Genomic DNA, 14,901 nt, shown 5'->3' with positions numbered 1-14,901 from the left:
TCCTCCATCCCTGTCTCCAGAAGGAGATTCCTGGGAACGGCATCCCTCTCATGCTCAGTCTTGGGCCCGACTCGTGGAATAGAAAATATTCTGCATGTATCCAAGAGAATATTAGCCACCCCAAACTGAGGAAACATATTTCGGAGGGCAAATTGTGGTCAGCTCTAGATACGTTGGTGCTGTTTGCTGCTTGGAGGAGGAAGGATCTACTTAGCATTCCCTTCCCACGGTAACCATGCGCCAGCTCGGAGACCAGAGCTACAGAAATGGTGGGCTGTGAAAATAAAGAGGGCCACTTAAGAGGCTGGCAGGCTCTTGCCTGAGCCATGTATCAGGTAAGCTGCTCAAGAGTCCTAGAGCTAAGCACTGCCAGGAAGGAGAAACAACAAAGGGAAGGTTCCTAGGCAACCGTAAATTCTGAAGCAATAGGCTATTAGCCTTTTCTGCTCAGCTGCATACATCAATCAAGCCAGCATCCCGGGAGGGTAGGAGCTAGGGGCAGCCCATGTATATTCAATGTTTCTCTCTGGCAAAATATTTACCTGCTCAAATGTCACCTTCCCCTTTGATCTGTAGCCCTCAGAGGGTCTGAGTCAGTGTCTCTGTACTCAAAGCCGGACGTGCGGTAGAGGTAGGGGGAGCAAGAGACGGGCTGGACTGGGCCAGTTCTGCCCATTCACGTAGCCTGGCATATCTGAAGCAGAAGAAAAGCAAGGGCAGAGGACGAGCCTTGTCCCTAGAAGTATCAGGGACACTAAGGACCACATTTTTCGCTCTATAAGACGCACCTAGTTTTTGGAGGAGGGAAACAGGAAAAAAAATATTCTGAATCCCAGAAGTCAGAACAGCAAGAGGGATCACTGCGCAGTGAAAGCAGCAATCCCTCTTGCTGTTCTGGCTTCTGGGATAGCTGCACAGCCTGCATTCGCTCCATAAGACACACATTTCCCCTTACTTTTTAGGAGGGAAAAAGTGAGCCTTATAGAGCAAAAAATACGGTAATTATTATTTTTCAGTTGTACTCTTGAGATATGTCTTAAATTATAGCAAGCCTGAACAAACACATGTTTTTCAAGGTATCATGATCAAGGTATCAAGGTATCAAAACTATGTTTGCAAGGTATCATGATGGCTACAGCTCCCTGCCTAACTTTCCCTTTGAGAGGAAATCAAAGTTTGCCTTTGTGTAATGTGTGAAAGGCCCTTTTGATGAACGAACAGTGTCACATTGGATTCATGTGGTATGAGCTGAGGGTGCCATTGAGGACCTTAAAAGATCTAGGGATCCCGTGGCCTTCTAGATATTGCTGGACTGCAACTCTCATCATCTCTGGCCATTGGCCATGCTGGCTAGGGCTGCTGGAACCTGGAAGGATCTTGATCATGCTATAAAATAATGGATTGGGCGGGGGGGGGGAGAACTCATTTATTTAAAACATAGACCAAAAGGAGACCAAAACATAGACCAGAAGCAGGCAAATGCATGTGTACGCTGTTAAGACAGGGAAGAAAAATATACGAGAAAGAATCAATAAGACATTTTTTTTAGGGGGAGGGGGAATATCTATCCAATTAATTTTCCTGGTTAGTTTAAGAGCTGGGGGTGGAGGAGATCTGGGTCATGAAGTTCCATCTATTGGCAAAAAAGCCACCAGAACTTTGTAAAATACCACAAATATATACTACAACTACGGCTGGAAGGATCTGTTCTCTCAGTTTCTCATTTTCCCTATCTTAAATTCAGTTTTCCAGATTTTTGCAGCAATTTCTAAAAACCCTCATAAAAATCAATCTGAATTTTAGAGTCAATTCCACCTAATAAACACATTCTGCATGCAGTTGGAGTGGTGTACACATTTTTTGCAAGCCATTTCCCCTAACAGAATGCATTTTGTATTAATATTAATGTTTTCATTACCATATTCATTGTTATGCAGCACTATGCACAGGGCCAGGGACGTGGGTGGCACTGTGGGTTAACCACAGAGCCTAGGACTTGCCAATCAGAAGGTCGGCGGTTCAAATCCCCGTGATGGGGTGAGCTCCCGTTGCTCGGTCCCTGCTCCTGCCAACCTAGCAGTTCGAAAGCACGTCAAAGTGCAAGTAGATAAATAGGTACCACTCCGGCAGGAAGGTAAATGGTGTTTCCGTGCACTGCTCTGGTTCACCAGAAGTGGCTTAGTCATGCTGGCTACATGACCCGGAAGCTGTACACTGGCTCCCTCAGCCAATAAAGCAAGATGAGCGCCGCAACCCCAGAGTCGGCCACGACTGGACCTAATGGTCAGGGGTCCCTTTACCTTTACCTTAAGCACAGCACCACCTCCCTCTCACCAGCAAGAGGGGGGGCATTCTGGCAGTGGTGGAAGCAGTTGGGGGCACCACCTCTTTCACTTCCACTACCTGAGGTGGGTGCTTCACCTTGCCTCATCAGCAGACTGGCTCTTCCCCCCCTCAAATCATCTTTCCTCCAGTGCAAAAATGTAAGCCACAGCTAAGCAGAGGTGTGTACCTTTGAAACAGTCATTGCACATGTGCAGATGGCAGGACATTCACAGTTAACAGCTTAACTGTGGATTGGAGGGCTGAAGGGGATAGCAGACAAATCAGGTAATGCTCATCAGGTGAAGACATCCCAAACCCAGACCCTCCAAGTGTACCTGTTTTCCAGGGACAGTCCTGTATTTACAGAAGCCACCCCTGTTTCTGTTTTGATCCTGGAATGTCCCACTTTCCCTTAAAGGTAAAGGTAAAGGGACCCCTGACCACTAGGTCCAGTCGTGGCCGACTCTGGGGTTGCAGCGCTCATCTCGCTTTACTGGCCGAGGGAGCCGGCGTACAGCTTCCGGGTCATGTGGCCAGCATGACTAAGCCGCTTCTGGTGAACCAGAGCAGCACACGGAAACACCGTTTACCTTCCCGCCGGAGTGGTATCTATTTATCTACTTGCACTTTGACGTGCTTTCAAACTCCTAGGTTGGCAGGAGCTGGGACCGAGCAACAGGAGCTCACCCCGTTGCGGGGATTCGAACCGCCGACCTTCTGATTGGCAAGTCCTAGGCTCTGTGGTTTAACCCACAGTGCCACCCGCGTCCCACCCACTTTCCCTTAGGATGTCCCTATTTTCATTGGAGAAATGTTGGAGGGTGTGGAGTTATGTGACCCCCCCAAGCTAAGGAGATAAGTAACTATACAACCTTTAGAAGACACCAGAAAGCAGCCCTGTATAGGGAAGTTTTTTCATGTTTAATGGTGGCTGGGGCAACCCAGTCAGATGGGCGGAGTATAAATAATAACATTAGTAGTAGCAGCAGCAGCAGCAGCAGCAGTAGCATTAGTAGCAGTATTGAATAGGACACCTCTGAATTCACCAGAAAAATGTTGGAGGGTATGCAAGCCCCTCTCTGGTGTGCACAACAATTGTAAAAATGCAACTTGAAACACAGCGGGGGGGGAATGGCTTTGCTGTGTTTCAGGCTATAATCTCATTCTCCTCACAAGCTGCCATTTTTCCTGTTAAGGAAGACGTACAGGCGCTGTCCATTTCCCCAAATGTGGCAAGCATGTGTACGCACGCATGCTTGCACATAGGAAATTTACACAGTCCAGAAGGAAAACATTATTCCCCTCTCCCTCAATGCCATAGTCCTAATCCCATCTGCTTGCACCTATAACAGCTATTTAAAAGAAAAGAAGGTGATCCAGTAGAGATCACTCTGATGCCTCTTCTCATTTGGCCCTGGCCTTGATACCAGGGGGGAATAGCTGCATTGCCATGTATTGGAGGAAACACACACACCTTTAAGACATTGCAGGTTTAGCCTGACTTCAGCTATACTCTCTGCGAGAGCAAACTAATTTTCATCATATAACTATGGCTCATTAGCTTTGTCACCAGCTGCTACATTCCTTTCACTGCAGCATATGCAAATCGCAAATAGACACTGATGGACTCAGTTTCACTATTGCCTCAGCCTCCTGCTGCCTCCCACCAACTCCCCATTTGTCAGTTTTACCCTTTGCTCAGCCCAGTCTTCCAACGTAGGGTGAATACACTCCACCATCTATCAAGCGGATAACAAAGCTGGTTATCTGTATAGTCCTGTTACACAGCGGGGAGGATTATACTATTGTTAACCAGCTGGGCGTTGATTCTGTTGTGTTATGAAACCCTCCTCTCTGGGATGGGAAACAGATACAGGAATTTCAGTAAGTGAAAAAGCATGGGAATCAATATGGCAAAATCCATCTTTAAAAACAATTTCGGCTCACCTCCAGGAAATTTACCTTAAAAATATCTTTCGGCGGCATTGAACCCCCTTGCAGATATAAATCCTTTAAGCTCACCATTATGTTGGGAAGGCTGTGGAGAACGAGGTTCCTGTTTTCATGTTTGATGGGAGTGTACCATGGTCCAAGCCTTTTGGGGGAAAGTTTTTAACCTGACCTCCAAAATCACTAACCAATCTATCCCTCCTAATTTATCACTTGCCTTATTATCATTAGATTTGATCCCACATTCTACCCTTAAATCTAAAGAATTAGTTTCATTCCTGATCACAGCAGCTAGACTAATTATTGCCCAACAATGAAAGAAAACTTCTAAAACACCAATAGAGGCTTGGGTTTAATAGCACCAGAACGCCTCACATACTACTGGCGACTAATCAAAGGAATTTCCAAAAAATGATACCTCTGACATGATCTGGTCTTCCTTTTTCTCTTTTATTGAAGAAGAACAGTATATTTTAATGCCACCATCATCACTGAGGTGTCTGTGGAACAGTGGCGTAGCGTGGGTTGTCAGCACCCGGGGCAAGGCAAGTAATTTGTGCCCCCTAACCCATGGATTTGCGCCCCCTAACCCTAACCCCCAGATGTTGCGCCCGGCCCCCCCTGCGCCCCCCACGCTACGCCACTGCTGTGGAAGGGTTATATTGATTGAACATGTATTGTATTGTAACTTTTGAATAAATGTTTTTTGGTTTTTTAAAAAAATGGGAAGGAATTTATGAACAGGGGTAGGAAAACCTATGGCTGTCCAAATTCTGGGCTCCAGCTTTGATCAGCCCCATCCAGCAGAGTCAAGGTAGATTAGAGTTGAAGTTCAACACCATCTAAAGAGCCACAGGTTAGCCACCCCTGAGTTAAGCCCCTTCTGTGCTAGACATTTAAAGCACTATCATACCACTTTAAACAGTCATGGCACCCCCAAAAGAATGCTGGGAACTGCATGGTGCTAAGCATCGTTAGACGACCATATTCCCCGTAGAGAACTACAATTTGCAGAACGGTTTAACAGTCAATGCCTCTTCCAAGGGAAGTACAGATCTTTGAATATTGTAATACAGTGGTACCTCGGGTTACATACGCTTCAGGTTACACACTCCACTAAGCCAGAATCTAGTTTATGTGCACTAACTGAATCTTCTGAATGTTCTTCAAGGGTAGCCCCATGAAGAGCGCATCACAGTAATCTAAACGTGATGTGACTTAAAGCATGGATTGCTGTTGCAAAATCAGACTCGAAAGGCCAATACCTTTGTTTGAATGAGAAGTTACTTGCTTGGTTCCCTCTCCTCAGCCCTGTCACTAACACAGCAATGTGCTTGCTCATTTACTTATAACCACAACATCCTGACTGAAAGTGCTCACCACCCTGGCCCAGCCATGGTTTTCCTGTCAGTCCAAGCGAACAGACTCCTGTTGATTCAGACGGTGCTGAGGAACGTCGAGAGGGGCCTGAAGGAAGACAAACGATGATTTCATATTGCCCCGTGTGTGGAAAACCAGTCTACTTTGGTAAGTTTATTTCTCTCTCCTCACTGTATTTAAACTGCAGCTCTCTTGTGAGTTCATAAGGCTAGAAATTAAGGGCAGTACTTTGAGGCTCTGGTGAGGATGGTAAGTCTGAAATGCTCATGGTTAAAAAACTGATGACTGGGGGGGGGGGAGTGTCTTTGTATGGGTATGTGTTGAGATTAGGTTTCATATTAACTTGCCTCCAGATCTGCTGCTCTAGGAGGTTGTTGTTTAGATGTTTAGTCGTGTCCAACTCTTCGTGACCCCCTGGACCAGAGCACGCCAGACACTCCTGTCTTCCACTGCCTCCCGCAGTTTGGTCAAACTCATGCTGGTAACTTCGAGAACACTGTCCCACCATCTCGTCCTCTGTCGTCCCCTTCTCCTTGTGCCCTCCATCTTTCCCAACGTCAGGGTCTTTTCCAGGGAGTCTTCTCTTCTCATGAGGTGGCCAAAGTCTTGGAGCCTCAGCTTCAGGATCTGTCCTTCCAGTGAGCACTCAGGGCTGATTTCCTTAAGAATGGAGAGGTTTGATCTTCTTGCAGTCCATGGGACTCTCAAGAGTCTCCTCCAGCACCATAATTCAAAAGCATCCATTCTTCGGCGATCAGCCTTCTTTATGGTCCAGCTCTCACTTCCATACATCCTCAGGCATCCCTAAATCGATGGTCAGACCTACATAATTCAAGTCACATAACATAAGAAGAGGCTGCTGGTTCAGGCCAATGGCCCACCTAGTCCCTCATCCATTTTTCACAGTGGTTGACCAGATACTTACAGGAAACCAGCAAGCAAGACTTGGGCGCAACAACATTCTGCCCACCTGTGATTTCCAGCAACTGGTATTTGGAGGAATGGTGTCTCTGAAAGTAGAGGTTGACTATAGCCATCATGGCTACCAGCAGACAGAAACCGGTGCATGTACTCATCACCCCAGGGTTTCTGGAGCAATGCAACATGTCACCTGTTTATTCAACCATCTTGGCATGCCCAAATGGGAAAGAGAAGGGCAAGGAGATGACAATTGGTTTTCTCATATTATTTATTAAGAGTATCAGTGGGAGTCTGATGGTGCGCTGCAGAGGTGGGGAACCTTTTTTTAACCTAAGGCTGGGCAGCCTTCTGCAGGCCATATGGTGCTAATGGGTTTAGCCAGATCCAAAAACTTGTCAGAGCAACTGGATGTGGCTCATTCTCCCTGGACCATGGGCTGCATCCCAGTCATGCAGGTACCAGATATTCCTACACCTCTGTCCACACACAGCTCCACACACGTAAGCAAGAAGCAGTATTACAGTTCAAGGACATATCCCAAGGAGGAAGCAGCTGGTAGGGAGGAAGTCGAGAAAGGAGCAGCCTGGGGGGCCTGATAGAGAGTCCTGGAGGGACACATTTGGCTCTGAGGCTCTGCATACCTCCTGTAGTGAAAGGAGCAACCACACACTGGTCAAAAGGTCTTTTGCTGCACAGCTATTGAGCTCCCAGGAACATCCACTGGCAACTCACTTGGTGAGCTGGGGGAAGTGACTGCAGGTGTCTCACAGAAAATTGACATCAGATTGCGCTCATTTTAGAGCTCTCCTTTTGCTTGTGCTCTGTGGTTTGTAAATGTTTGCCTCGCATTTCAGTGCTGCTGCTTGACATCTTCAAAGCTTCCTGCTTGTGACCTGTTCTTCCTGTTTCTGCTACACTTGCTACCTTCTGACTGTTGTGGCTTCCTGAATTACTTCCATGACATCAACACCTTGCCTGGTTTTCCCTCTGAGCAAAACAGGCTAGTCCAGGGGCTCCCAAACTGTGGTCTGTGGACCACCCGTGGTCCACAAGCTTCATTCCGGTGGTCCACGGCATGTTCTCATTAACAGTCATATAGTTTTTTATTGCTCCTTTTATTTCTGATATTGTATTTAATTGCATTACAATGCTAATTTTGTGGAATTCAAATTATAATGCAATAAACTGCAATATAAGAAATGAAAGAAGCAATTAAAAATGCAAATAAAAATCACACATCATCTAGCACATATCACAATTTGCTATGACAGGGAGAAAAATCGTTAAATGGTCCACCAAGATCCTCAGCAATTTTCAAGTGGTCTGGGGTGGTGAGGGGGTACAACTTGGGAACCACTGGACTAGTTTACAGAGGCCAGGAGTGTGTTTTGAGAAGGAGCTGAGATGTTCTGGGTTCAAATGTATGTTCATCAGTGAACACACGAGATGGTTTTATGCAAACTATACAGCTTCCAGCTTCCCTCCTCCATCTTATGACACAGGACATAATAACAGCCTAGCTTAAAGGTAAAGGTAAAGGGACCCCTGACCATTAGGTCCCATCGTGACTGACTCTGGGGTTGCGGCACTCATCTCGTTTTATTGGCCGAGGGAGCCAGCGTACAGCGTCTGGGTCATGTGGCCAGCATGACTAAGCCACTTCTGGTAAACCAGAGCATCGCACGGAAACGCCGTTTACCTTCCCGCCGGAGTGGTACCTATTTATCTACTTGCACTTTGACATGCTTTCGAACTGCTAGGTTGGCAGGAGCAGGGACCGAGCAACGGGAGCTCACCCCGTCACGGGGATTCAAACCGCCGACCTTCTGATCGGCAAGTCCTAGGCTCTGTGGCCCACCAGCCTAGCTTACACAGTTGTAATAATGACTGAGACAGCTGTGGAGACCTTTGGGTAGTTGGGAAGAGTGCAATACTAATATCAAGTATTATTAAATAGGGGGGTGGGAGTTGACCATTGGGTACTTGTAAAAAAGAAGATTACAACTTAATAGACTGAAGAACAGAACAAAATAATCTTCTAGGACTGATAGTGATAGTGAAATGTCTTACTCCCTCTCTGGTCTGAAAGGCATTTGTTTTATTCTGAACTTTTGTGGTGTTCAAAGTTCTTCTTCTGTCATCACCATCCCTTCGTATGGTGCTTTTGAGTGTGCTCAAAGTGTTTCAAATTGGTAGCTCAGTGGTCCTTACAAGAACTTTGTAAGGTAGGTCAATATTATAATCTCCATATTGAAGATGGGGAAGAGCCTATAGGGACAATGAATAAGTTCATGGCAGAGCCAAGATTTGAACAGGAAGCTTCCTGGATCAACAGCTCACCTTCTTGGGCATTATATTACTCAAGTAAACTTTGTAACGTTTGCACAGTCTTGGTTTGTAAGAATGAGTTAGCACCTGGTTCAAACTTCATGAATCTCATCCAACATCTCCCCCACCCTTTCTTCCCAATTTGCATTTGTCATATGGGGGCCACAGAGCTAATCTTCAGAGTTCTTGTAAAAATCATTGAGATAAGGTATGTGTGGTGCTTTGAGCACTTAAGAGCACTGTTTCAATGCTCTTGTTTTTGCCAGACTGGGGAAACAGCTGACTCAAGGCTGGCACTGTCACAAGGCACTTGGCAGGATGCTTTTCGTAACTAGCTTTTGTGTGCTCTCATTCTACTTCAGAAACTTTCCAGGTTGTAGATTTCCAGTAAAAATAAACTGGCCAATTGGCTTTCTGGTGGCAGCTCTTGGCTTCTCAAGACTTACTATTTCTCTCTCTCTCTCTCTCCTTCCCGCTCTCTCTAAACTCTCCCCAAAAGTAATAAGATAAATATTAGTGCAATTTTCTCACAGGTAACAGCTGTGTCGGGTTGATTTAGTAGAATCACACACACTGTCTCTCTGTGGTTGAACACAGCCTTCAGAATCACACATGCTGTAAACACAGAATGCAGCTGAATAGATTAGAAAGGAGGATAGTGTGATGGCCACTTTAGGGCTCATCTGCTCTTCCATTTCTCCCACTGCTTTCCCTTGGGAAAAACTGTGGTTTAGCACTGAATCAGAACGAACACCATTCAGGGTTTCTGTGCATTGCCGCTTGTTCCAATTTCGTGCCAAAGAGCTGGTTTTCGGAGAGCAAAGGCAAAAGCAAAACGGCTCAGACCTGTCTCTAGAAGGCACAGGACAAGCAAAAACCGCTCAGACCCATGCTTTCTAGGCACGGGGCAAGTGGAAATATAGGTGAGCCCTCAAAGACTGTGATCCACTCTTCTTCCTGTTTCCATTATTTCCAATGTCCATTAATTGTTTTAGAGCAGGGATGGGGACCTTGCTGCTTTTAATGCCGAACCGAAACTAAACAGCACACTTCTGTGAGAGGAGACTCAGCAGTTCCTCATATGGTTGAGACATGGGGCTTTTTTTTCAGCTGGAACTCTCCGGAACTCAATTCCAGCACCTCTCAGGTGGGCACCATTACAAGAGAACAAGGGAGCACCTCTTTTTCTAGAAAAATAGCACTGTTGCTATACCACAGCTGTAAACCTCCATATGCTGTTGGACTACAACGCCTATCATCTCTGAGCATTGGCGACACTGTTTGGAAACTGATGGGAGTAAGAGTTCAGCAATATCTGGAGGGCCAAAAGTTCTCCATCTTTGATTACAACCTGAGTCATGAGGCCAAAGTCAGAGCTGCGAAAGTAAAACAACACCCTGAAACTGTTACAGGTGGGATGAATAATATCTGATAGAATTAACTCATTTGCAAATTTCACCCATATTAATTACACTCCTGCTAAATCATGGGTGTAATTAAGTCTTGATGGTTATGGAAATGGTTACCGCTGGTAGTATTTTCATATCACCATAGGTTCCCTAATACCACAGTAGTTATTACCACTGCTGTGGTGTTTGGTCAAGTAAATACTCCTATCAGGAGTAATTAATACTGGCGGCATGCTAATGGTACTCTAAATGCTGTCAGAAATGACTGTGTGTCTGAGTCCTGGCTGTGAAATCCCTTCCGTTAATGAATGCTTATGGGCACAACATGACCTTACAAAGCTTGTTTGCTTGCCAGTATTTTGACTTTGCAAGGAGGAATGTGACAGGAGAATATTTAGGATGACAAGAGAAGCACAAAGTGGAAGAAAGGAACTAAATTGACCATTCATATTAGCAATTTAAACCCAGGTATATATGCACTTAAGGGTTGCAGGTGGCGCTGTGGGTTAAACCACAGAGCCTAGGACATGCTGATCGGCGGTTCAAATCCCCGCGACAGGGTGAGCTCCCGTTGCTCGATCCTTGCTCCTGCCAACCTAGCAGTTCGAAAGCACATCAAAGTGCAAGTAGATAAATAGGTACTGCTCCAGCAGGAAGGTAAACGGCGTTTCCGTGCGCTGCTCTGGTTCACCAGAAGTGGCTTAGTCATGCTGGCCACATGGCCCGGACGCTGTACGCCGGCTCCCTCAGCCAATAAAGCGAGATGAGAGCCACAACCCCAGAGTCAATCACGGCTGGACCTAATGGTCAGGGGTCCCTTTATCTTATATATGCACTTAGGATACTCTGCTCTCTCTCTCCCACACCCCATTTGTAACAATCAAATTTGTTTCTTCTATTACTTTGCCTTTTCTATGTATGTCCTTGGGTGCTTTATTTTCTTACAGGGCACTCAACTTGCTCAATATTAAAAAAAGTGATCAGTGAGTGAAAAACAGAGCAATGGAATATATTACATTATTGAAAATTTCAGCAAAGCATGCCTCAACATATACTGCAAAGACCACTTCCAGATTTAAAATTTAAAGATACAAGCAGCTGATTCAAAATTAACATGATTCAAAATTGAGAACATGAGCAAATCTTTTGCCTGAATGGTTATGAGGACAGGCAGTGATGGTACTTTGGTGGGGTGAAAGGGAGACATTATATACTTATTTTACACATTGTCTTCTTTTGTTAAACAATAAATTTATACAATTATCCATGTTTTGGGTGTTTCTGTGATTTTGTCAATTTTCTTGATAATGATGACAAACATTTATGTGGCGCATTTCAAGTGGTCACAGGACTTTGTGCATATTATCTCTCAATAATCTTTATAAGGTTGACCAAGAGTTACCAGTCTTTTTGGACCAGAGGGCACATTTCAAATTTGGAGAAAGTACTGTGTGGGTTCTGGTCACAAAATGGCTGTCATGGAGTCCTAGCATAAAACAACATTAGAGAAAGTGCAGTGGTACCTTGGGTTACATACGCTTCAGGTTACATACGCTTCAGGTTACAGACTCAGCTAACCCAGAAATAGTACCTCGGGTTAAGAACTATGCTTCAGGATGAGAACAGAAATTGTGCTCCGGCGATGTGGCAGCAGCAGGAGGCCCCACTAGCTAAAGTGGTGCATCAGGTTAAGAACAGTTTCAGGTTAAGAACGGACCTCCGGAACAAATTAAGTACTTAACCCGAGGTACCACTGTACTGCTTGGGACGCGGGTGGCGCTGTGGGTTAAACCAAGAGCCTAGGACTTGCCGATCAGAATGTCGGTGGTTTGAATCCCCGTGACGGGGTGAGCTCCTGTTGCTCGGTCCCTGCTCCTGCCCACCTAGCAGTTCGAAAGCACGTCAAAGTGCAAGTAGATAAATAGGTACCACTCCGGCGGGAAGGTAAACAGCATTTCCGTGCGCTGCTCTGGTTTACCAGAAGTGGCTTAGGCATGCTTGCCACATGACCCGGAAGCTGTACGCCGGCTCCCTCGGCCAATGAAGCGAGATGAGCGCCGCAACCCCAGAGTCGGTCACGACTGGACCTAATGGTCAGAGGCCCCTTTACCTTTACCTTACCACTGTACTGCTGTTGTTGTTGCTTTGCCTTGGGAAGTCACCTGTCCCAATTGTGAAGATCTCACAATATTGATTCCCTGCTGCCCATGCTGATTCCCTTGCTGCCCCTGATGCTGTTGTCGTCTAACAATGGCATGGATATTTCCCCAGTACTAGGGGGAAATACATGGCAGCTACGCCCCTTTCTCTCTCTTGCACAAACAGATCAGGCACACATACATTTTTTCACACTCACTCATACAGACACACTTCGCATATATACAGCCATACATTCATCTGCCCCCTCTCTCTACCCAAGTGTATCTCTCTCTCTCACACACACAGAAACCACAAAGACCACACAAACCTCCCCCCTCTCTTTTTCACATGCAAACCACATGCACACCTCTCCCTCTCTGCAGAAGTGCATCTCTTTCTCGCTTTTGCAGACCACACAAACACCCATGCAGTATCAGCCCCACAACATACATCTCTCCCTCTCACACAGACTAAACATACACATAGATCACATATCCACACCTCTCCCCCCCCCCACTGCACACATATCTCCCTCTTTGCCAATCATACACACGACTCACCTTCAGAAAAGCCATTCCATGGGCAAAATAAGGACCCGCCTTCAGCTCCACATGGCTGGCAGGCAACAAACAACCAGCTGAATTAATGGGGTGCTCCTTTTTGCTCATTTCTGCCCCATCCAGACATAGCGGGTGAGGGAAGTCCCTTCACAGCATGAAGCAAGTGCCTGACACCAGCACCACATGGCTGGCAGGATACAAGCAAGCAAACAGGAGTGACGCCAATGGGGCAGTCGTCCCTGCCAATTCTCATTCCCTAAACATCCTTCCAAATTAGTGTGTAAGGGAGTGGACCCTTCTAGCACCAGTAACTGCTCTGCTCTGCACTGCTCTGTCATAATCTGCTTAGTGTTTACCATCTCAGTGCCTGCAGGTATTATTCTTCTGTGTGCCATGGTAGTGACCCCTGACGTAAGTCACCCTATATTATACCCAAGGTGTAGTGGGAAGGCATGGAGAACAGTGGCAAGATTGCTTACAGAGCAATCCCATGCACATTTACCCAGGAAATCTGACCTGCTAACATTAAAATCAGCTATGGGGCCAACCTGACTGTGTAACCCATACACTTTGCTTTCGGTGGCAATAGCTTTCAACGCAGCAAGTGATCCAAACTCACCCCAAGATCCCTTGCAATGTCAGAAGGGATTTTGAGGTGCACTTCTCATGTTGCAGTTGTTGTTGGGGGCAATAAAACATGGTACATTGCTTTAATGAGCAGTTCCACGCAGATTTTTCAGGCAAAAGAAAAAGGTGTTGAGAGATCCAGCCATACAATCTAATGTGGTCCTCTACTACCTTCGTGAGTTGCTGCTAGCAGGCACACTTCTTAGGCCCTGAGTAGATTTGTAAATTCTGATGTTGAATAGAAGTCACTGAATACAGATGTCATCATTTTAGGAGCATGCGAAGAAGTACCAGTTTGATGTGCTGGCCTCCTAAGTCATGCAGTATCAACCCCAGTCCAGTTAACTGTGAACCCTTTGACTGCACACATTTGCTGGGCAAAACAATGTGGAATCTCACCAGTCAGTGATACAGAAAGGGAAACTGAGTCCTGATTCTGTGCCCCAACCAACATAGGTAAAGGTAAAGGGACCCCTGACCATTAGGTCCAGTCGTGGCCGACTCTGAGGTTGTGGCGCTCATCTCGCTTTATTGGCCAAGGGAGCCGGCGTACAGTTTCCGGGTCATGTGGCCAGCATGACTAAGCCGCTTCTGGCGAACCAGAGCAGTGCATGGAAAAGCCATTTACCTTCCCGACGGAGCGGTACCTATTTATCTACTTGCACTTTGGCGTGCTTTCAAACTCCTAGGTTGGCAGGAGCTGGGACTGATCAACGGGAGCTCACCCCGTCGCGGGGATTTGAACCACCAACCTTCTGATCGGCAAGTCCTAGGCTCTGTGGTTTAACCCACAGCGCCACCCGCGCCCCTACTCTGCTTCAAAAATTGCTTCAGTTGCAATGGTACACCTCTTCTTCTTCTTCTTCTTCTTCTTCTTCTTCCTCCTCCTCCTCCTCCTCCTCCTCCTCCTCCTCCTCCTCCTCCACAGGTCGGAACCAGGTGCACCAACTCTAGGGGGCAGAGGTGTCACCAGCCCCCTCAATATTCAGGGGGCTGAGCCCCCTGCTAAGAATTAGTGAGGGAGTGGAAGACGCCGAACCGCCAAGCGAAGTGTGGCACGGCATCGACAGAAGGCTGGTCTTTCCTGGAGGGGTTGGGAGATGCTGCAGGGAGTGGCGTGGCCTGCCATGAGGTTACGCTGGCCTGCACAGCATCTCTCGACACCGCGCAGGCCAGGCCAGTACAGTTTTCTGCTAGGCTGTGCCGGTCCAGCCTGCAGGACATTGGAAGACATGTGTGATGTCACGCGATGTGACACACAC

The 14,901-nt window shown here is 46.6% G+C and overlaps 1 protein-coding gene across 1 annotated transcript in view; it reads left to right on the top strand.

Annotated features, from left to right (window-relative positions):
- The first annotated feature begins 5,614 nt into the window (after positions 1 to 5,614).
- The window catches only part of LOC309522087 (cysteine-rich protein 1-like), a 30,482-nt gene continuing 21,195 nt past the window's right edge, over positions 5,615 to 14,901 (top strand). The window contains exon 1 of the mRNA XM_082205303.1: positions 5,615 to 5,802. Within this exon, the coding sequence (XP_082061429.1) occupies positions 5,760 to 5,802 (43 nt within the window). The 5' untranslated portion in view covers positions 5,615 to 5,759. The remainder of the gene's footprint in view (positions 5,803 to 14,901) is intronic.

The sequence above is a fragment of the Podarcis vaucheri genome (assembly GCF_965113315.1).
Source record: "Podarcis vaucheri genome assembly, chromosome: 17".
In the NCBI taxonomy this organism is placed as follows: domain Eukaryota; kingdom Metazoa; phylum Chordata; class Lepidosauria; order Squamata; family Lacertidae; genus Podarcis; species Podarcis vaucheri.
Note: the sequence above shows the minus strand (reverse complement) of the source record. Positions and strands in the feature narration are given on the sequence as shown.